Source organism: Lampetra planeri, chromosome 56 (assembly GCF_965212315.1).
Source record: "Lampetra planeri chromosome 56, kcLamPlan1.2.h2, whole genome shotgun sequence".
NCBI classification, from domain to species: Eukaryota; Metazoa; Chordata; class Hyperoartia; order Petromyzontiformes; family Petromyzontidae; genus Lampetra; species Lampetra planeri.
Genome location: NC_136162.1, coordinates 1,611,357 through 1,636,117, shown reverse-complemented (window position 1 = coordinate 1,636,117; position 24,761 = coordinate 1,611,357). Strand labels below are relative to the sequence as shown.

General features: G+C 46.3%; 1 protein-coding gene across 1 annotated transcript; it reads left to right on the top strand.

The window, feature by feature from the left end:
* Positions 1–889: 889 nt before the first annotated feature.
* Positions 890–15,444, top strand: LOC144735653 (lysosome-associated membrane glycoprotein 3-like). The gene is made up of 4 exons (XM_078618104.1): positions 890–1,056; positions 6,678–6,964; positions 11,163–11,279; positions 12,682–15,444. Exons 1-4 carry the CDS (start codon positions 984–986, stop codon positions 12,760–12,762), a joined length of 558 nt encoding a protein of 185 aa, XP_078474230.1. The 5' UTR covers positions 890–983; the 3' UTR covers positions 12,763–15,444.
* The last annotated feature ends 9,317 nt before the right edge of the window (positions 15,445–24,761 follow it).

Sequence of the window (24,761 nt, the reverse complement as noted above, 5' to 3'; positions counted from 1 at the left end):
GTCTCAACCGTGAGTTAAACGAAGTTGATAATAAAACCGTTGTTTAAAAAAACATTTTTTAAAGGAGTTTATTACAAAGGAGATCCGTGGTGCGCGAGAAACGCAAACAAACACAATTTTGCCGAGAACCGAGTATCGGAATATTAAACAAACGAGGTATATTTAACATAATTAAACCTCCTAAGCCGTCCCTGGTGTGGACCAATCAGTTTCAAGGACAATGCATATATTAGTGTTTTTGTTTGCATTTTCACTGCAAGCATTGTGGTTAATGCAGACATGAATCCTGTAAAAAGGTTTCATGTTTTGTTGCCAGAAAAAAGGGGGAAACCCCTATTATTGTATTGCATATTTAACAGTTATAGACAAAACACGCGAATAGAAAAACAGTATAAAGCACGAATGAAGGCTGGCATGACAATCAGGGAAGTGGGGATGTCCAACACCACGCCCGGCCGTCGTGTGTGCCCTGCCAGCCGAAGTGTACAACTCAAGAGAACCTTGTCCCATCAGTCATCTCGGGCGATACGGGGGCCGTCTTCGTGTGTGAAGCATCAACTCCAGAGGTCGCAAACGGGTTTTGATTCCTTACCCGTACCCGGCCGCACCAGGGTCGCAAACGGGTACCCGATACCCGGCTACCCATACCCGGCCGGGTATCGGGTAGGGTACGGGTATCAGAAACCCGATTGCGACCTCTGATCAACTCCCACGTGATCTCGAGTCGATCACGCGCACGGTCACGAGACCTCCCTCCCCGCCGTATCACGTGACCCCCATAAATACCAACGAGTCACCCCGCCTTGGCGCGCTCAACCAATGAAGTTCGTTATCCGGCGTCACGTGGTACGGCTTTCCCGCCCGTTTAAAGCGTCGCACGTGGCTGTGGGCGCCAATCAGCCCCGCCCATCACCGGTCACGTGCTGTCCTGAGCGTGAGGCGGAAGTGGAGGAGTCACGAGCAGAAACAGCTGAGACGGAGACATGGCGACCACGGCGACCACGGCGACCGCGGGCCTCGGCCTCCTCTTCCTCCTCGTGCTCATCGCGCACTCGGGTGAGAAGAGACCCTCGTGTGTGTGCGGGCTCGGCAACTCTCCGCGCTCGGCAACTTCCCCCTATACGCGCGCTTTCCGTCCACTCCGCACTGCCCACTCCCGACCCTCCTCCACACTTCCACTGCTGCTTTCCCCATCGTCTGCACTGCTCACGACGCGAACTCTTTTGTTGGTGTTATCTGTTGTTGTTGTTGGTAATGCGCCTGTGACCACGCGTCCGCTGCGCGTCTTGTTTACTGCGTCAATTTTAGTTTGCTGAATTTAACGAGTGTCCTAGAATATTCATCAAATATTGTCCAGAAAGTCGGGCTTTGCTGAGCGTTCCATTTCACGAAATAAATCGTGAGTCGGGGAGGCGGAAACAATGAAGTAAACCCTGTCGAATGTGGATTGCCAAGTGCTGCAGCGGAGCTGCGCTGGGTCTCGTGTTGAATTGGTGGTTGAGTTTTCTTTCTTTCCCAGATCGCCCCTTTGTTGTCGCGTGTGCAACCATTCCCTTGAAGCGAGTTAACATTGCCTGGTGCGTGGTGCTTCTCTAAGCGACCATTAACAGTTAATTACGTAACTTCAATCAGGCGACTAATTCAGTCACATACTGCATAACTTACTGACCATGTAAAGGAGTTGGTAGTTGCTACTAATGTTTCCACCCCAGGTGGAACCGGTCTCTCCTGGTCTACGGACTCCCATGCATATCTCAGCGCGGCCACTGCGAGTCGTTTCCCGTAGGAACTGCCTTGTGTGTATATCTCACACAATGTGACTTGTAATAGCAATACGATTGACAGAGGTCAGAATTAGAATATTTATTTAGACTGGAGGAATCTGATGAGCTATGAAGCTTTTGCTCCACAGATGTCCAAGTAATGGGAGCTGAGAGTGTTTGCGATATGGGTTCACTGCCGTGAGTCGAAACCCACACTGCAGTCGTTGCAGTTTCAATGAACACTAATAACTTTAAAGGTGTTCGTACTTGCAAGGCAATTGTTAACATCACCACATTCTCTTCTGCAGCAAGTCGATCGGCATTTCTTCATGTGTTGGGTGACTTAGTGGCGCAGAGGGCTGCACTCGACCCGTGGCAGTGAGTTCAAGCCCTGGGGAGGGCACCGGGCTTGAGCTTGCCGTGGTTACGCCGTGTCACACGGATTATTGGTGGCACAAACTTGTAAAGAATGTTTCTAACTTGAGCTGCCTAATCCCGGCTCTGAAGGCTTAATTGACTGTACGTCTGTGAGGCTTCCACAGTAGACGGATTGCTACTGCATCACATTTCTTGCTTTGAAGGCGATTATGCTGAGATACACGCTACGTTAAATCAACATTTAAATGACAAATAAACTAACTCTTTGGTTCTTTCGGTAAAGTCACGTAGGTGTAAAATAAACCACCGGATGACGGACGCTTGTGTTGCGCCCGAAACGTGATTTGTTTTCTACCTACGTAACTTTACCGAAAGAACCAAAGAGTGGATTCCTGCAGTCACGAAAGCTTAAAATCAAGACAAATACACAGTGGCTTTTTCACTGCACCCCGGCTTACATTTACGTATACGAGTGTTTCGACCATATGAACACATTCGACACAACATATTACTTGGCTTAAATACGCAAAGTTATTTCCCGATTAAATTGGCATTGGTGCAGTGCTCATCAGTTTAGTCCTGAGACAGTGGTGGAAAATCATCATTCATGTGGCAGGGAATGTCGCTCCATAGGACAACCACTGTTGACTTGTCCAAGAAATCGAACTAATTTTATTGATCCCAGAAGGATGATGGGTTGAATTAACCCCCAACCATGATGTTAATTCGCAACTACTTTGTTTATTAATGGAAAAGTTCGGTGTCGTGTGGATGGAATGTGCAAAGGCTGAACGTGTTGGCATCCTGGCTGAAGCTGTACAATGTGTACACAGACGCCACTATCGACCCCCTTGTACAGGGGAGTGAACTCTTGCGTCATACTATGGTGGGCTCCGTGACCTTTCACCGGAATATGGCGAGTGTTGATTATATTATCCAGCCGCCTTATGGGTTTCACGTGATGGCACGCGCACAACTCCCTCTGGTGTCGGGTGGCTCGAAGAGGGTCGCGTGAGTTTCCCTGTGAGCTCCTTTCCAGTGCTGAGTTACTGGAGCCCCCCCCACCTCCCTGGAAACATAGAACAGTTTTGTTTGTCTTTTGTTGATACCCTTTCCGTGTCACATATATACAAATGTGTTTCTCTAATCTCTTTGTCTTCATCAGTCGGTCTATCTGCACCTGTCTCTGTCGTATTGTATGTGTCCACCTCTCTGACCTCCACGGTTTGATAACTGCACAACAGTAGTTATGTTTGTCTCGAAATTGTTAAAATCGTTGGATCCATACCGTAATTGTAATCAGGTTTTTGTTTTCGGCACCACAGGTTGTGATCTTTAAACGTTGTTGCTGGGGGATGCATGCTTAAAAAGTCATGTGGTGCATAAATCATAAAACCACCGCTCACGCAGCACCGTGAACATGACTGCCTAGAAGGGTCACACTACCATACTGTTACCTATGACCTTAATGTTTAACTTTTTAGTGTCAAACCATCACTTGGAACTTGTGACCAACATGGGCACTGTACTGCAAGAGTCCCTGAACTCTAAACAAAGAAAAGTTGGCAAGACGTAACTGCAGACTTGTACGTAACTCACTCAAGCTGTAAAACCTGGCAGTTCTTCCGGAACCTAGGTGCCTCAACCAACAGAGCACAGACTACCAAAAACCACGGAAATTGTGGATTCCCACACGCCACTGTCCTGTTCAAAGGCACCAATCGACAAATGAGCTGTCCAGAAACAACTCCCCAACTACCGCAAGCAATAGATCTAACGATACCATAGACCTGCTAAAGTGGAAGCGGCCTTCAGGGCCACAACGTTCCAACAAGGCACTGGGATATGATGGCGTTTGTCCTAAGTTCCTAAAGAACCTGGGACTCTGTTGGTAAAAATGGCTTTCAAATCTCTTCACCATTGTACACAGGACGGGCAAATGTTCTAAATAATAGAAGCAAGCCAAAGTCATTGCCATTGAAACCTGGAAAACCTCAAGATACACCCTCCAACTATAACCGGCCCTTATCCCTCTTGTCCCCACCTCCAAGCTGATGGAACGTGTCATATTTTTGCCAGACTTTGCTCCATTATCGACACCAAACTGCTTCCATGTTTCCGTTGCACAGAATACACAAGTATTCTCACTTGTTTTCTGTGGTTACCACCAATTTTCGTCAATTCCATAGCAGTGTCCGACAATGCGGTCATGTTTAGAAGTGTCATACATTCATATCGTGTTGTAGGTCTTTTGTAAAGTGTTAATTGGATAGCATCCAATTTTTGAGGGCAAATGTACTTAGCGGTTACTTCGGCCGCCACGTGTAACTAGTTGTAATTGTAAAATATTACTGGTACAGGCAGTCCTCGACTTACAAAGGCCCGACTTGCGAGCCATGAAATATAAAAAAAAATGACATTCACTTAAAACGCGAACTCACAAGTGCAAACCGAACCGCGTAACTATTTTGTTCAGAGCAGCGATCCTCGTGAGATGTAATGAGTCGGCCTCGCGCTCGGCGATCCGAGTTTGATTCTTTATCACGGCCAAAAGCCAGTACCTGGTGTGGTGTGTAAATATCACCACTGGGAAGATAAAGGTGGCCGGGCGTGGTGTTGGCCACCCACACCCCCTCTTGTGCCATACCGGCCTTCATAAGTGCTACTTGCTAACAGGACGTGCTCCTACAGTCTGTTAAAGCTATAATAAGGCATTTTTTTATGTGGACGTGTGTGTGTGTAATGGGTTCAATTGAGGCGCACACCAGAACTTGGAGGCAAACACGGTTTATTAACTAATACAACTCTTAACATCAACAGGATAACTACATAGGGTGGTGACCACTGCTCCTCATTTAGTTAACACGAGGGAGAGTCTTCCCAGAGTTGAACAGCCCAGGTCCCTCTCGGGAAGTGGCTTCTAACTGCTGCGGTGTGGCCGGCTCCGCCCTTGGCCACGCCCCCTTCCAGATCCTTCGGGAAGGCCCGGGTCCCTCATCACGTGACCCTCGCACCCCCATCTGGGGGTCCCTTGGCCCCCCTCGTCCGGTCATGTGCCCTCTCGGGTTCACCATGCAGGGTATCGCGCCCTGACCCGACCTCGGTGACACCCGGACCCTGCCCTCTAGCCAGTCATGCCGTGCCATGCTGGTGCCATAGAGGGGCACCCCACACACATAGTACCCGTCATCCCTCGGGACTGTCGCAACACAGGAGTGGCGTCATTTATGTCACTGCATGTGTATGGGGGGGAGTGGTAGTGCAACGGTTGGCGCGCTGGGCTTCCAACAAAGTTCCCGCTCACGATCAACATCGGTGACGATTATCTGAATGGGACTTGGGCCTCCCCAAATGTGTAAACATCGCCACTGGGGGGAGAAAGGCAGTCAGGCGTGGCGCTGGCCCCTCGCCCCCTCGTGTGCCGTGCCAGCCTGCCCCAACAGCCTGTTGAGACTACATGAGGGATCGTTGGAGTGTGTGCAATTGTGGTAACTCATTGCCCCCTTCCGACTGCAAGCTAGCAATCGGGACTTGAGGTAAGTGAAAATAAAACGGGGTTTTTTCTATTTATGTTACTTTCTTTTTTATTTACTACTCGGTATTTTTAACAATGTTACATGCAAATGTACAATATTTCTTAATTATGAGTTTAACAATGCTTCTCTTTTTGTTGAATCGTAACACATTTCATAACACGGACTGTATGGGCATTTTAAATACATGCAGTCCCGGGGTTACAGCAGAGTTAAGTTCCCGAGCGATTCGTAACACGAATTTTCCATATCTTGGAAACTGAACAATTTCCCCCCAAATTAAACGATTAAATCCAATTTCCGGAAATAGTTGTGCCTCCCCTACCCGATTACGAGTTCGTTTTCTCTCATCAGTGCATCGCACTCCTGTTTCTATCGCTACCTGTAATCCTATCGCTGTACATATATATGCTCAGTACTTGCTACGATTTTTTCATTCAATCGAATATTTACCCTACCACTACCCATAATTAAGCTAATAGAATATATACTGTATCCAATTGTTTATGAATACCACGAAACATTTTAAAATCGCTTTAAACTATTGTCATTGTAGTGTATATTTAATGTGGCGCTGCACTCTGATGTTGTAGGATAAAACATTTATTAAAGTCTATTTAATTAAGTAGAACGTGTTGTCTATATTTATTTAAAGTTGCGCATTTTTATGTGACGTCACATTTCTCACCCTCTCCCCCCCTTCGTCACACATCGTCACAAATGTCTGACCCCCCCAGGTGTGTGACGTCATTTATGGACGGCCCCTAATGAAAACTTTTATTGATATTGCATTTAACTTTCAATGTGTAAATTTCATGGTATTTTCTGTTCATTTATTGTTTGGCAGAACATGTGGGTTAATTGCTAGATACTAGGTTTGCGTGAATTATGTTTTTGTAGGACCCACGTTAATTTGACCGACCCAGCATTTGATGTCACCAGGGTGAAGTTGTGTGCCACGGTTTTGTCACTAAACACCGATGCTCTGCATTCTCATTTGCAGTGACGGGTGACTCTGTGTCACCCACTCTGATCTCCACAATATCGCTGCTGCAAAATAACGCCACAACTGCTCACAACACCACGACTAATGCAACCACTACCAGCAAGCCTCCAACCACCCAACAGAGCCACACTACCACACAAAGCAGCACCACGGCTCGCACCACGGCCCTCCCGGAGCCGGGTGTGGGTTCGTACAACGTGAGCCAGCAGAGTCTCGTTTGCCTTCGTGCAGACCTGGCGCTCAGGCTGTACGTGAATTACCAAGACAACGCCGGCAATATCAAGGTGAGAACCTGGGTGCAGCCTGCTACTCTTGTAAACTAACATTAGGTTACCTTGGTTAACACTTCATTTCCACTGCATTAATAGTTAACACTTTCACAGCCAATCCTGGCTATTCTTGGATCTCGGAAGTGCCCTGTGGCCAGTTATTGAGCCTAATTAATGTACGGGAGACACTTGTATTATATCGCAGGTTTATAACTCGTGGATTCGACCTATCGTGGCAACTCTTTGTCCACCAATTTAGCTATCGCAGGGGTTAGTTTGGGCTTTTCGCAGGTATACTGTACGTGGAAGTACCGTGTCATTGGCTGGTACCTTGGTGCCGGGCGGGCGAGGCACACGAGGCAGACTGTCGCACCTCAACCTTTGCCGTGCAAGCATCTTTTTTGCGTTCAGTTTGTTATCCTTCCCCTGCACCTCCGATTAGCACGGTTGGCGATGTACAGTGCAAAATAAGTTTGCACTGTACATTGCCAACCGTTCTACATGCATCTCGCAACGTGCTAACCATTGCACTCCCGCTCCTTACTCGCGGACAAACACACACACCCTCTTTGGATCATCATCGGTAAGAACAGTATTCAGTATTCTTTTTATTGTCTCGGAATGTTTTTTGTATCGGGCGTTTACAAGTTTATTTCAAATATGTTATTAATTTATTTGACATCAGTACTTATTTCAATTGTGATGTGTCATTTTTTTGCCGTGTACCTCGCCCTATTGCGGCACTTTCCAATAATGTAATCCCCGTTCTTTTCAAGGTTCTCCTGTACTGTAGATTGTTTGCTGGGACTCGTATATGATATGTGCTGCTGCCATCTAGTGGCAAAATTTGGAGAGAAAAAAATCGCACAATTGCCCGGGGTCATGCCCCATGCATTGATTTTTTTTTTAAACCAGAAATAAAACTGATAGTTTACAGAATAAATTACAAAAGGTGATTAGCTGCAATGGCGCACAGTAGAAAACGCATGTCTCTGGAAGGGTTAAAACTGCATTAGGTACTCGTAGAGGTTTTAGGGTTGGATCGCGTAAATATATAAATGTGTCGTTAAAACCCGCCACCACCCGACACAGCCAACTAGTAAGGGTTGTCACATAAACATAACGTGGCCAATTCGTCACTAGTACAGCACACCGGTGTGTTGGAGAGCCAAGCTACCACATTTACAATCTGAGTACGATGTTCCGCAAGTAATCACAACTAGCTTCATCAGGCGACAGCCAGATTTGTGGAGAAGTCCACCCGTTTCGTTCCTTATGTAGAGGTGCATATGTGACTGCGCTCTTGCACAATGTGGGGGGGCAGATTACTGAGGCAACGTACATTGTGCATTATGCAAGCCCTTTGGACTTGTCCTTCTTGTCTATTAAAATAGCCCTACCAACGGTAATCCCCTTTGAAGTACGCTGCCCTTTGTAGGCATGCATTTAGGTAATGTATTATTTGATGATTCGCTTCCACGCAGCACTAAGGCGGTAGCTATCCGAACGGTTAAAGTTATTTTGATTTATTTCAATTTCGATGGATTATCTAATTAGTCTTTGCCAGTAGTAGCTATACTCTTTGGTTCTTTCGGTAAAGTCACATAGGTATAAAATAAAATAAATCACGACGTTTCGATTGCAACACAAGCAATCATCAGCTGTGGGGCTCGCATGATATTTTTTTTCCGAGACAAGGTACTCTGCAAACCTTCGGGTGACTATCAAAGGTTTGATAGTAGGTTTTTACCCTTTTAACTGGTACAAAACTGACACCTTTATTCAAGGCATCATGTTTGCAATGACCACAACACAAGTAGTCAAAAAAGCAAACAAAAAGAAGCAACTCTGATAAGGATGATAATATGCACTGTCCTTGAAGTTGATTGGCCCACACCCGAGACGGCTTTCTTTAGAGCCTAGTCCCCATTGGTGTAGGGCCAGATGACACCAGAAGGCGTACAACTCAAACACAGTGCAATATCAGAGTATTGAGAGCTCGGGGTAAGCATTTACACTATGAGATCTCTTTTACCAGTGGCAAAATATGATAGTAGGTTTTTACCCTTTTAACTGGTACAAAACTGACACCTTTATTCAAGGCATCATGTTTGCAATGACCACAACACAAGTAGTCAAAAAAGCAAACAAAAAGAAGCTTCTTTTTGTTTGCTTTTTTGACTACTTGTGTTGTGGTCATTGCAAACATGATGCCTTGAATAAAGGTGTCAGTTTTGTACCAGTTAAAAGGGTAAAAACCTACTATCATATTTTGCCACTGGTAAAAGAGATCTCATAGTGTAAATGCTTACCCCGAGCTCTCAATACTCTGATATTGCACTGTGTTTGAGTTGTACGCCTTCTGGTGTCATCTGGCCCTACACCAATGGGGACTAGGCTCTAAAGAAAGCCGTCTCGGGTGTGGGCCAATCAACTTCAAGGACAGTGCATATTATCATCCTTATCAGAGTTGCTTCTTTTTGTTTGCTTTTTTGACTACTTGTGTTGTGGTCATTGCAAACATGATGCCTTGAATAAAGGTGTCAGTTTTGTACCAGTTAAAAGGGTAAAAACCTACTATCATATTTTGCCACTGGTAAAAGAGATCTCATAGTGTAAATATCAAAGGTTTGTTCATGAAGCCATCCAGATATATAAACATAGACATAACTTCAACCGAGAAGATGGATACAAATTGAGCAATCATTGTAAGGATGTTATTAACCAGGTAAAACCCTAACTGCTTTGTAGTGGTTGTCGTCTATCATATCTGCCTGGTACCACTACTACTAGTCTATTTTTCCGAGTTACCCCCTCCGCATCCCCAGCTCTCTCGGCCTCTCACTCCCAGCCCCGCCCACTTCCCCCCCCCCCAGCCTCGTGTCCCTCTCCTGGCGTCCACGCAACGCTTCCCCCACCCCTCCCTCTCCCTACTTGCTCCTCCCCCTCTCTTGCCTGTGTAGTGGTGGTGTTGACGCGCGCCGACTGTGACAGTGATGGATCACGGGGCGGTGCGGGGTTGGGCACGCGTTGTGGGCGTGGTATGGACGCGCGCGCCGGGAGTGACAGATGACGGGGCGGCGCGCGTGGGTGGTGAGGCACGCTGAGATGTGGGAAAACAGGATCGTAGCCAGCGCCCAGTGATTGGTCGAATAGGATGGGTGCTCGCAGCGACGTCCGCAGGTGGGGTATAAAGGGGGACGCGCGAGAGCACTCGGGGAGAGTTATCCAGTTGAAGATCGAAGACGGAGTTGAAGACCTAGTGCCCCGAGACCCCTAGTCCCGCCGTCCTTGTAGGGACCGGGGCCCTGTGTGGCTCGGAGGCGAGACTGTGGGACCCGGGGTCCGACGCCCGCGTGGGTCGGGCTGGGGACCCACAGTCAAGACGGACACCCCGGGCAGGGAGTGTCCAGAGTAGCTCAGTGGGCGTTAGTCGCCGAGTAGCTAAGTGGGTGTTGGTCACCCGAGTAGCTCAGTGGGCGTTAGTCGCCAGGGTAGCTAAGTGGGTGTTGGTCACCCGAGTAGCTCAGTGGGCGTTAGTCGCCAGGGTAGCTAAGTGGGTGTTGGTCACCCGAGTAGCTCAGTGGGCGTTAGTCGCCGAGTAGCTAAGTGGGTGTTGGTCACCCGAGTAGCTCAGTGGGCGTTAGTCGCCAGGGTAGCTAAGTGGGTGTTGGTCACCCGAGTAGCTCAGTGGGCGTTAGTCGCCGAGTAGCTAAGTGGGTGTTTGTCACCCGAGATACTAAGTGGGTGTTAGTCACCTGTGAACGAGTTTGGTGAAATAAAGAGTGTGCTACCCGTGAAGTCGTCTCCCGCCGAGTTACTACATTACACCTGTATAACCTCTTACCACGGCAACTCTCTCCCACTTCAGCAAAAACATTTCTTGCTGTTGTTTTCCCACCTGTTGATGATTGCTTGTGTTGCAATCGAAACGTCGTGATTTATTTATATTTTCTACCTACATGACTTTACCGAAAGAACCAAAGAGTATGGATCCCTGCAGTCACGAAAACTTCAAATCTAGATTCTGTAGTAGCTAGTTTTGCACGAAACTTCAACATTATCAAAATCAATTGAGTGTCCTTTAACCAGCAATTCACTAGATCTAGAATGGTATAGGGAAACATTTGATTCAAGTGGAAGTGAATGTATCGTGTGGTGTTTTCACCGAGGACAGACCATGAGGCTGCTTAATGATCTCTTCCCTCCGCAGGTCGGCCAGTTCAACGTTGATCCGAAAGATACGGTCGCCAGTGGCAAGTGTGGTGACACGGAGGCACTTCTCAACCTCACGTTTTCCCATGGATTTGTGCTGGCTATGTTCACCAAGGTGAGATGGCTCTTTATGATTATGAGCTTTGCCCCCCCTCACCCGATCCTCAACACCACTTTCTTTATTTACTATTTTCAGATTCCTTTACTGCAGTTGTATGTAACTCGTTAAGTGGCACGTTTATCAATTTTTCTAAAATGTTAATGAGTTGGTGTGCACCGTGCATGCAGAGTTGGTACTGCTCAGCTCCTGAGACCAATTTGTATTTTTGCAGCTTCAGTTGGAGACTGGTCGCAAATTTCTCCATATGCGGGGTTGCCCATTGTAGGTTACCCTTCTGAGAATAAATATGCAGTATCACATGATTACATTTCATCGATTGCAAACGAACTAATGTATTGAAGCTTTAGGAGTAGTGTATACTGTGTGTCCATGTGATCCATGGGTGAGGTGCCTCCACATCCCAATAATTTTCATTTGCCGATTTAATTTGAACGGTGTGGTTGCATGTATGTGTCAAACAAGATACTTTTCAGCTGCTGCAGCTTTCACTGTGACCGCATCCACCAGTTGTACCTTTTTTAAATTCTACAAGTTTCCTGATTCTTGATGTTATGCAAGTGAGAGCCATTCATTATCCATTTCCAGGGGAGGCATGGGAAGGTCCAATTTGGCCATAAATCACTAGGTGGTGGTGAGAACCAATCTGGCTGGCCATTTGTGGGTGCTGATAACTAAGTTCCCCAAACAACCCTCGCATCACTGATTGCCTGAGTAAGTATGTCTATGACACCTGGCGACATAAGCAATGCCACTGGCTGTATGAAGTTCACACTGTAAAAGTAAACCATGCGGACTAAGTAATATAATAAAAATGCCCTTTATTTAACCAGGGAAACATCACTTGCTATGAACGCTTCCAGGAGGGTCCTGACCTTGAAATGTTTGACCATTGCCATGAATACGTGGCATATAGGAGGAAGCTGGGTTACGCACTGAAAGTCCACACATACGATCCGCTCTTCAAGAATCCATAGCTGTACTACCATCCTGAACAATACACCAGGTGTGGCCACTTCCGAGTGTTTTGAGCTATTGGCCTGCTTGAGGAGCATCTGCAGTAATAATGAAGGTTACCCAGGGTCCCACTACCCTGTTGTTAGGTTCCCTTGACCTCGGAGGCAAGTTTGAGCTTGACTTCTGCCTTCTACGGCCAGCTCGTAAACAAAGAGTGACATTGTGCGGTGCGTGGCGACCCACGCTCGTGCTTCATGCCGCCATGTGTTGTCATGGTCATATACAGCTGTAAAATTAGTCACAAAACTACACATGAATGACTGTGAGACCGTGATTCTCTACCTACACTCAGTTTTTCTTAGATTATACAGTGCACCACAGAACATGGAATACATTTACAAAATTTGTACTCATTGAACTTGCTGTATGCTTGTTTCATCAGGACAAGAATGAGGTTTCTGTTACAGAAGTCAATGCAACCCTTAAGTACCAATTTCCGGATGCAAAAGTTGCAGGTGAGTAATGCCTCTGTTTAGGCCTCCTCTAACGGGTTCCTGTTTTATGTTCTTGCCTTGAGTCACTATTTTGTTTTTAACATCCCGGCTGTTTGCTTTGGTATAGAACGTATGTGATGTTGCATTGTCTACATCAGGGGTGTCGCGCATGTGCCTGTCTGCATTATTTTAGTGTATCCTCAGTTCAACCGTGGCCTGGAAATAATTATCCTAATGCCTAGGTCCACTGTTGAAGGCCGTGTAACTGCCCACCTTACTGTGTAAGGAGCTCTGCAGTGGAGACTTCATTTGGCAGACATTGAGCAGAGTAGAGAAAGTACGACTGGGGGATTTGATGCCTTGTCCAATGTTGTCCAAAATGTAAGTGCGAGGAACTCATAATATCAAGTCATGCACTCTTGTTTTTTTATAAAGACAAGATCCAGTCCTTGTTGTTGTATATGTTGGTTATCAAAATTTATTATGTTGTATGCGTGCGTGGGTGAAATTATTATGTTGTATGTGTGGGTTATGAATATTCAGTGAAAATAATAATAATCAAATGAAATTTGGTCAAATGTGTAATTATCCGGAAATATGTTAATTTATGTAATTATGCACATTTAATTATGCCAATTCGAGAGGTAATCGTAGTAATTATGCGAGTGGGTGTAATTATGATAATGCAAGTCGTTATGATAACCAGACCCCGCCTCGGTGACGAGGGTGGGTTATCGATCGGAATAAGGCAATTCATCGTATGCAGTTATGCAGGTGTGGTGTAAGTATGCAAGATTAACTTAGATTAACTCGGCATCGTTGTCTAGGTTCGTCTCATTCTCGCTTTAACATTCCCAGAGTGGGTATTCGTGGTTATTTTTTTAGGTCCCCGGTTCACCCCGTTATCGCTTTAACATTTACTGAGTATGTATTAGTGTGTTTATTAAGGTCACCAAGTTCAGATCTCAACGCAGAAGCAGATCTTATGCATAGATTTCAGGAAAGAATCACACAACCACTTCTGTATTAATCAATTTATTACTAATTCAACCTCAACTATGATATAGTATGCGAACTCTCAATCCCGGAACGTCAACACGGCATCAATACAGTATCATCAACGATTGTCTGATTTCACTTTGACAACGGCACATGGATCCCGCATAACGCGATGGTTGTTAGTGAGAGAGTCGTTAAAATATGCAAATACTATGCTAAGAAAAACCTTAACGTTAATGAATGATTATACTCAATATTGTTCACGCAGTACCGCACTCCTTATTGATCATACGCAACCCTTATCACGTTGTTAGCACCTTGGGTCACGGGACAGTTGAATATTCTGTAGAGGATGCGAGTACGTGCGGCGATTATGACTGAAAGATACTTGAAAGATTATACGGCTATAAAAAAACAATCAAAAACAGTTATTATTCTTAAAGGCACCAATCTCAACAGATACATCGGCAGGTTATCTGACAACAGAATGGCTCGGAGTAAGGGCCTGCGACGGTGCTCCTTTCCCGAAGATCGTTATCTTATACCAAGTTTACTAATTGGGGACCAGATCACCTGATAAGGATCTGGTGGGCCACCACTCCCCACGTGAGCGTGGCTCGGCGGAAGGAGGTGCCAAGAATCAATTCATATTGATGGATCTGTTGGGAATTTATGCGATTAAGAGTACAGCCCACTAAATATTAAAGATAAAAATTACGAATACACTTATAAACGACGGATGGCCATCACTCGGTCTCGTTGTGATGCCTTCACAGCCACGGATGGCTTATGGGTTCGAGTGTTTGAGTGGTAAGAGTTGTCTTGAATAGTCAGTGTTCGGAGTCGGTTCTTTATGTCAAACAGACGCCTGGTGGTCGTGTGGTGAGGGGGCGGTGCGCGTCATACGTATCAGTCGCTCCCCTGTCACCGTGGTGAATTGGTTTGGATGCCCGTTGATACGCTGTCGCAGTTCGGAACCCGGTCGGTAGGTGGCGCCCACAGCTCGCTCGCAGCGTGCAGTATTGGGTCGTCGACCAGGGTGAGCACGGAGCCTCGTCGCCAAACCGCGATTCTCGCCACTCCGGCGGCAGCAGAGACCTCCGACTCGGCAGAGGTTGACCTACGCAGGCCGAGTTGAGCTGTCAAGCGGGTCCTGCCCGCCTGCAGAGGAGATGGGGAGCCGCTTGAGTCGAGCCCCGAGAGCCGGCTCCGGTGAGCCGATCGAACTCGGCTGAGTCCCAGACGAGCTGAAGAGTCGAGCCGACCCGCTGGTCGCAGCTCGCTCCTGAGTCGACCCTCCCGGTCGAACTGAAGATGATTCGAGCCGACCCGCTGGTCGCAGCTCGCTCCTGAGTCGACCCTCCCGGTCGAACTGAAGATGAGTCGAGCCGACCCGCTGGTCGCAGCTCGCTCCTGAGTCGACCCTCCCGGTCGAACTGAAGATGAGTCGAGCCGACCCGCTGGTCGCAGCTCGCTCCTGAGTCGACCCTCCCGGTCGAACTGATTTCCAATGCTCAGGGTCCTTTCTTTTATGCCGAAAAATCCCTTTGGACCCTGCCCACAATGCGGGGTTTATTTCGATTTACTGTGTCAGGATCTGTCCGTAGGTAGGTGTGTCCATGTGTGTGTCCGTACGTCCGTATGTCCTTGTGTGCATCACCCACGGTATATTCCGTTGTCATACTCCCTCCATAAAATCCACGAGCAACCAATCAGGTGTTACAAATTGCCTCGGTCGTCTCTCTGTCTGGGTGCGATATTATCTCTTGTTTGGCCTTCTTCATGAACCAAAACACAGACGTTACAAATCGTCTCATAGGCATCTTTGTCCGTGTTGCACCACCTGGAGGGAGGGGCAACACTCCCTCCGACCCTCACTGACGCACAAAGAAATGGTTAAAAAGTTTTAACATTTGTCCCTTACCATTTCACAGTTATGATTCTGTATGTAACCTAAGGTCTGTCGTTTCCCATCGTGGTGCTTGACTCAAGTGGAGGTGTTTCCCCGAGCGTATACACACTCCTATCCCGCGCTGCGGGGATACAAAGACGGCCGGGATCTCCCTTCCTCTCCGACCCTGGGTTTAACATCGCTCTTTTATTATGTATTTTATATTCGACCTGGTGGTGATTCATCCCGTTATGCTTCGGGTCGAGTTGTATATAAAGTATTAAAGTATGGAAATAACATTTCATATCAATAACTTTAGCCTACCCTGTTGTTAAATTCCGACTTTAACGTGACTTTAATAGCAATACAGAATAATTGAGCTTTTTGTCTTAACTAGGCGAACACGAACTTCTGGTGACCCCCGCAGCCTCGCTGTTCAGCTGAGCCTGCATCCTTGAGAGATGCACAACACCCTTATTCTCGTCTCACTGTGGTCATCCAACCTTCTGCTCTGGGAGTGTTATTAATTTCAGGACAAAGGCCCCCTCACGTTCAGACGTGCAGGGTTGTTTAAATCAGCTCCCTCCCCTGTGCACACGTGTTCCAATTAGCTCGGAATCCCTAAACACACAATCAGTGATGATTCCTGGCTTTCTGTGGTTGTGATTTAGACAAAGGCGCCTCTGCTTCCTTTAATTGCCTTTGAGTTGACACTGCCCTATTATTCGCCCATGTGCTGAGGTCATAGAATTCGTTTTGACTTCAGTAATAATGACATTCAGTATTGGATTAGCAAATGGGCAATGGTTCATTGATGTAGCTCGCAGCCTGGTCTCCAATTTGAGCGAGTGCGAGGATCGATAATTTAGCCTACTCTGTTGAATTTCGAATTTTGACGTTACTTTAAAACCATGCAGGATGGTTGGGCTTTTTGCCTTAACTATGTCTGGCTGACTCTCCCACTGTCTCTGCCGCCTGCACGGGTGACGTGTGCCCGTTTATCAGGCCTTATCTTTCCTTGAAGCAAGGTTGCAAATTCTGCCATCCTAGCCCTCCTCCAGTTCATTACTTAACAACACCTGGTGTTTTGCAGTTTGCTGCGCTTTGGTGTGTTTTCATTCATTATATATCAATGATGGAAGCAGGGTTAGGATACAACATTCCGCCCTTTTAAAAATGACCAGTGGTCAAATGGCCACGGGTTATTTTTAAAAAAAAATGTATACCCTTCTTCCATCATGAACCATCGATTGTCCTCAAGTTTTGCTGCTATTTCCTTACAACGCGCGCGTACGTGTCACAACTTAACATGGTTATATGTGACAAGAGAGAGGAAAAAAATATATTCTAAAGGAAGGTAACACGATAAGGGAGGGAGAAATTATTCTATTGACTACGTGTTATAGGAGATATCGTTAAAAAGATAGTTTCTACGGTTATTCTTGGGTGGCATCATCAGGCCTTGGCTCCCTTCTAGCTTGGCAAGGTACGTTAGCAGGAGCGTGAGCAGGAGGGCTGCCATTTCCTGGAAAACATGTTATATATTATTGTAGTGTGATATGCCCATTAGTTTAGTTCCCCCCCCCCCTTTTTCCACCTTTATTCCTCATCTTGCTCCACCAGCACAGGGTACGGTTTGATTTGGTTGATGTGCACCCACTTGTATTGCTGCTCTCTTCCTGTCTTTGTGATTTTTAGCTGATATACGACTGGGGACATTTTGTCAACAACCTCGTGTGGTCCTGTCCAGGAAGGCAGGAATTTCCTGCACTTCTGTTTTCTTTTCTCGTAATTGAGGTACCACACCTGGTCTCCTAGCTGGTATTCTGCGTGGCTGGCTTTTTGGTCATAGTATGCTTTGCTCCCCTGAGCCTCTACTTGCAACTGGTCCCTGACCATAGCGAATGTGCTCTGTAGGTGACTATTGAGTCCCGTCAGGTATTCAGTTGGCGTCATTGCCGTCGGGGTCTCGTCCTCCGCTGGGACATATAACAGGTGTACTGGGAGGGTCATTAGCCTCCCTGTCATGATCTCGAAGAGTGTCCTGCCTGTAGCTCAGTTGGGTGTGGCTCGCATGGCCATCAAGACTAGGGGTAGTTTCGTATCCCAGTCGCGGCCCGTGGTAGACACATATTTCTTTAGGAGGCTCACGGTGGTCCTGTTGTTACATTTATTCTTTAATTATATTTTATGAGTTCCTTCGGTCTTAGTATCGTGGTAATCATTCGTCTATGTTTAATGAATATTTGTAATGATTCTCGTCACATTATTATTTGGCTTCGCCAAGTTTAGTTCTCCAGAGATTGGTGTTTATTCTGAGTTATATTTTAATGTCCTGAGGTTAAGCGTTATTATGTTTCCACTTAAGCTTTCTGGAATTCGTACTCTTTAGTTTTTATTTTTATTTTTTTTGGAAGGTCGTGTAGGTAGGAAACATATAATAATAGAAAAAAAAATATTATTGTTTGTTGGTTAATTATCTTTGTTAAGTTTCTACTTTTCGGTAAGGAAAACGTTAAGAAAACGCAAAGTTTCAACCGTTATTTATTCTGCCCTTATCTGTATATCTCCAGATGTCTTGGGAGGCTAGTCCATACATCTTTTGTCCATTTGGATGTCCATTCATTTTGTGACCGAACTCTCAACATTTTAACCGCCCTCCATGTTTCATGGATTCCTGGTGTTCTTGTGAGGAGAAGTGAGTTGTTTCATTAATTAATTAAAAAAGGTATATAGATTAAAAAAATTATTATATTTTTTTTGAATTGTTCTTAATTAAAAAAAGGATAGACACAACAATCCGCCCGTTTGAAAATTATCAGGGGTCGATTTGGCCACTGGCGAATTTTCAAACCAAGTAAATGCCCCTTTTTTTGTGTTATGAATCTATAAGCCGCCCTCACTCTCGGCGGTTTTCTTACGACGCGCGCATATGTATCACAATCGTAACATGGTTACATTTGAAATAAGCAAAAGAAATAAAACACAACGTTAAACATCAGTACTAATCCATAACGCATTCCTTCCAAAGCGCGCGCATATGTATCACAATCTTAACAAGGTTACATTTGAAATAAGCAAGGAAAATACAACGAAACTTTAACATCGATATCACCAGTTACATGGTTCTCATCCCTCATAACTCCGACGGATATTAATTTTTTTTGTTCTTGTTAAATCCTGGGAAACGCTAGGTAGCGGTTTCGAACGCATTTTTGCGTTAATTTCCTCCTGTTACATCCTTGCAATCTTTTTACCAAGTTCCGAGTGTCTGGTTTACCACTTATCACTTTGATCATTCGATCACGGTTTTCCGGTTCGTTTTTGTAATTTCCCCTCTCACTTTCTCGCGTCGTGGGAGTGTGTGGTGTAAAATTGTGCTGCACATAATCAGAATTCGCGCACACAACCAACTTCTGTACTCCGTCATCACTGGCATTCGCTCTCTCTGCGATTACATGCACATTTGCCGAGTCAGTGTGTCGATTTAATTCTGTCCCTCGTAATGTTGCCCTCTTTGTTTTTATGAGTGTGTTGGATTTCAACACCATTCCCGATACGTCATGGACATTCGTCTCCATTTTAGCACTCCGATCCACATAAATTTTGGTTTCCCTTGGATATTTTCCATTCAAAGGCTCATGCCTGCGCTCCTCAGGGCGTGTCCCTGTTGTCTGTTTTTGTACTGTCCGATCACGCTTCAATGCAACCCTGTCCTTGTATTCGATCCGCGCGTCATTTACGGGAGCACTGTCCACGTTTTTGCCCGCCCTGTCACTTGCAGCCTGCCTGTATTTCTCATTGAGCTTCGGGTTTAATACCTCGGCGGGTGGGGCGCGTGTTGGCCGCTCGCTCGCGCTCACTGTGGGTTGTTTATCATGTCTTTGGACCGCATTCTGTGTTATTCCTCTATTCCCTCCTGGTATAGCCGGTGGAGGAATTGGTCGGAATTGGATCGATTGTGTTTGACCTCCCATCCTGCGATTCCTCTGAATGTTCGCATCCATACCTCCGCGGTCTGTGTAACACCTTCCCGCTAGGTGGTTATCTTGCCATCTATGTGCGTAATTTGAACCTTGCGTGTGTCGTGGGATGGGGTGTTGATATGGTTCTGCTCTGAACCTCTCCCTCCTACGATTCTCCTGCATGTTCGCATCCATACCTCCGCAGTCTGTGTACCTTCCCGCTGGATGGTTATCTCGCCATCTTAGTGTGCAACTTTGGCCTCGTGTGTGTCGTGGCATGGGGTGTTGGTATGGTTCTGTTCTGAACCTCCCCCTCCTGCGATTCCTCTGAATGTTCGGCTTTGTGCCGCTCTCATTCTCGTGCCAACCTCTCTCTGGGTTATTTTGCCATGTGTGCGTGTTTGTTTGCTCCGTCCTGCATTGTGGGACTGCTCGGTGATTTTTATTCCTCTCTGAGAGGCTGGGTTCTTTATCCCTCTCCCTGTGTTCTGGATCCGAATTATGATTCTTAGCTCTGTATAACCATGCCATGTACGCCTTGCTCTCTATGCGGCGTAAGGATGCGGTTTCTGGATTCAAAACCATTCTCACCCTTTCTGTAATCTCTGGGCTCAAGGATTCAAAAAACATAATTTTGAACATTTTATCTCCTTCGTGGTATTGATTCACATCGCCTGCGTAATACGCTCTTTTAAATTGCACGAGGTAGTCACGTGGATCTTGGTCCATGCCCTGGGTCATCGATTTTACAGCATAAAACCCCTCAGTGAGTGTCGCATATTCTCCAAACTTCCGAATCACTGCCAGGCTCAGTTGTTTAAAATCATTTCTAACCTTGTGTGGTAGTGACTTTACCCATGGGATAGAATCTTTATTTAAGCTTCGTTTCAACAAACTCGCTTTTTCATCCCGTCTCATCAACCCTCTAATCATTGCCTCCTCTTCCACTGTCGCGATATGTGTGTGGATATCCATAGTCTTATTGTGGGGGTCAAAATCGGGAATTCTGACTAGAGCCTTGTCCATCAATTTAAGGGTTTTACTGTTGAATAAGTATTCCGAAAGTTGATCGCCGTCAGCGTCATCATCAAACAAGTTATCATCAGGCAATCTGTCACTTTTATCTGTTCTGTGTCGGGCGTGATTAATCGGTGTGCATTTTCTGTGTGCGCGCCCAATGCCGTGTCGCTCGTGTTGCCATTTCCCTTCAGTTTTTGCCTCTGCCCTTAATGGAGCACGTCCTGTCGACTTTACTTTAACATTTTGCTTCCCTCTATCTGTGAAGTTGTCAATCTCACATGTTTTTGTTTGCATATGTATCTCTCCATCCCTTCCCTCGAATTGTGAGGGTTCCTGTTTGTCAAGGATTTTTTGTTCGATATTCATAATTTTTTCCCGATCAGTCCCTTGACTCTGTCCACGTACCCAAGAGTGTGATTTAATGTTACTTCCATATTTATTCTGTGGATCCACGTCTGTGAGTTTCGCTGGTGTCGCGAGCCCTGATTTCTCCTCCCTTACGATGGTGTGAGGACATTTTTCCTCGTTTATTAGAGACGATTTCTCTCCTGTTTCCTTTCCGAATTTTCCTTCATTCCACAATCCCTGTCTGTATGCCTGTGTGAAAAGGAATGAGTCCTGTCCTGCCTTTCGTGTAGTTTTTGCATCGTGTTCGCCTTTGTTACATTTTATCCAGTCAATTAGTTTCCCCCGAGGTGTGTTCGTGTTATCGATACAGCTCCCTTCCCATATGTCTCTCTGACTGTACTGCTTTGTAACAGATTGGTCGGTACATTTTAATACGAGTTCCCCGTACCCCGTCACCCATTCAAAAATTATTCTTAATCCTATCATCTCAAGTGGCAGGAGTTACTTTGACCTTTCCTTTCAGAGTGCATATAAAACAATTATCTCACAGAGTGTGGTCAGTTTGGCTCGAGCAAATAATCTCAGCCCAGCTGTCTTTGTTATACTCTGCTACTCTGGTATTTCCCTTCAGAGCGCGTTTTGTTTGTATACCCCCGTTTACAATCACAAGGCAACGTTAGTTCACAACACTTTGATTAACACAACAGTGATTCGTTCCTGAATTCATGCACAAACTGTCTGCGAGAAATCCCGGACGAGCCCCCATTATGTTGTATATGTTGGTTATCAAAATGTATTATGTTGTATGCGTGCGTGGGTGAAATTATTATGTTGTATGTGTGGGTTATGAATATTCAGTGAAAATAATAATAATCAAATGAAATTTGGTCAAATGTGTAATTATCCGGAAATATGTTAACTTATGTAATTATGCACATTTAATTATGCCAATTCGAGAGGTAATCGTAGTAATTATGCGAGTGGGTGTAATTATGATAATGCAAGTCGTTATGATAACCAGACCCCGCCTCGGTGACGAGGGTGGGTTATCGATCGGAATAAGGCAATTAATCGTATGCAGTTATGCAGGTGTGGTGTAAGTATGCAAGATTAACTTAGATTAACTCGGCATCGTTGTCTAGGTTCGTCTCATTCTCGCTTTAACATTCCCAGAGTGGGTATTCGTGGTTATTTTTTTAGGTCCCCGGTTCACCCCGTTATCGCTTTAACATTTACTGAGTATGTATTAGTGTGTTTATTAAGGTCACCAAGTTCAGATCTCAACGCAGAAGCAGATCTTATGCATAGATTTCAGGAAAGAATCACACAACCACTTCTGTATTAATCAATTTATTACTAATTCAACCTCAACTATGATATAGTATGCGAACTCTCAATCCCGGAACGTCAACACGGCATCAATACAGTATCATCAACGATTGTCTGATTTCACTTTGACAACGGCACATGGATCCCGCATAACGCGATGGTTGTTAGTGAGAGAGAGAGTCGTTAAAATATGCAAATACTATGCTAAGAAAAACCTTAACGTTAATGAATGATTATACTCAATATTGTTCACGCAGTACCGCACTCCTTATTGATCATACGCAACCCTTATCACGTTGTTAGCACCTTGGGTCACGGGACAGTTGAATATTCTGTAGAGGATGCGAGTACGTGCGGCGATTATGACTGAAAGATACTTGAAAGATTATACGGCGATAAAAAAACAATCAAAAACAGTTATTATTCTTAAAGGCACCAATCTCAACAGATACATCGGCAGGTTATCTGACAACAGAATGGCTCGGAGTAAGGGCCTGCGACGGTGCTCCTTTCCCGAAGATCGTTATCTTATACCAAGTTTACTAATTGGGGACCAGATCACCTGATAAGGATCTGGTGGGCCACCACTCCCCACGTGAGCGTGGCTCGGCGGAAGGAGGTGCCAAGAATCAATTCATATTGATGGATCTGTTGGGAATTTATGCGATTAAGAGTACAGCCCACTAAATATTAAAGATAAAAATTACGAATACACTTATAAACGACGGATGGCCATCACTCGGTCTCGTTGTGATGCCTTCACAGCCACGGATGGCTTATGGGTTCGAGTGTGTTTGAGTGGTAAGAGTTGTCTTGAATAGTCAGTGTTCGGAGTCGGTTCTTTATGTCAAACAGACGCCTGGTGGTCGTGTGGTGAGGGGGCGGTGCGCGTCATACGTATCAGTCGCTCCCCTGTCACCGTGGTGAATTGGTTTGGATGCCCGTTGATACGCTGTCGCAGTTCGGAACCCGGTCGGTAGGTGGCGCCCACAGCTCGCTCGCAGCGTGCAGTATTGGGTCGTCGACCAGGGTGAGCACGGAGCCTCGTCGCCAAACCGCGATTCTCGCCACTCCGGCGGCAGCAGAGACCTCCGACTCGGCAGAGGTTGACCTACGCAGGCCGAGTTGAGCTGTCAAGCGGGTCCTGCCCGCCTGCAGAGGAGATGGGGAGCCGCTTGAGTCGAGCCCCGAGAGCCGGCTCCGGTGAGCCGATCGAACTCGGCTGAGTCCCAGACGAGCTGAAGAGTCGAGCCGACCCGCTGGTCGCAGCTCGCTCCTGAGTCGACCCTCCCGGTCGAACTGAAGATGAGTCGAGCCGACCCGCTGGTCGCAGCTCGCTCCTGAGTCGACCCTCCCGGTCGAACTGAAGATGAGTCGAGCCGACCCGCTGGTCGCAGCTCGCTCCTGAGTCGACCCTCCCGGTCGAACTGAAGATGAGTCGAGCCGACCCGCTGGTCGCAGCTCGCTCCTGAGTCGACCCTCCCGGTCGAACTGAAGATGAGTCGAGCCGACCCGCTGGTCGCAGCTCGCTCCTGAGTCGACCCTCCCGGTCGAACTGAAGATGAGTCGAGCCGACCCGCTGGTCGCAGCTCGCTCCTGAGTCGACCCTCCCGGTCGAACTGAAGATGAGTCGAGCCGACCCGCTGGTCGCAGCTCGCTCCTGAGTCGACCCTCCCGGTCGAACTGATTTCCAATGCTCAGGGTCCTTTCTTTTATGCCGAAAAATCCCTTTGGACCCTGCCCACAATGCGGGGTTTATTTCGATTTACTGTGTCAGGATCTGTCCGTAGGTAGGTGTGTCCATGTGTGTGTCCGTACGTCCGTATGTCCTTGTGTGCATCACCCACGGTATATTCCGTTGTCATACTCCCTCCATAAAATCCACGAGCAACCAATCAGGTGTTACAAATTGCCTCGGTCGTCTCTCTGTCTGGGTGCGATATTATCTCTTGTTTGGCCTTCTTCATGAACCAAAACACAGACGTTACAAATCGTCTCATAGGCATCTTTGTCCGTGTTGCACCACCTGGAGGGAGGGGCAACACTCCCTCCGACCCTCACTGACGCACAAAGAAATGGTTAAAAAGTTTTAACATTTGTCCCTTACCATTTCACAGTTATGATTCTGTATGTAACCTAAGGTCTGTCGTTTCCCATCGTGGTGCTTGACTCAAGTGGAGGTGTTTCCCCGAGCGTATACACACTCCTATCCCGCGCTGCGGGGATACAAAGACGGCCGGGATCTCCCTTCCTCTCCGACCCTGGGTTTAACATCGCTCTTTTATTATGTATTTTATATTCGACCTGGTGGTGATTCATCCCGTTATGCTTCGGGTCGAGTTGTATATAAAGTATTAAAGTATGGAAATAACATTTCATATCAATAACTTTAGCCTACCCTGTTGTTAAATTCCGACTTTAACGTGACTTTAATAGCAATACAGAATAATTGAGCTTTTTGTCTTAACTAGGCGAA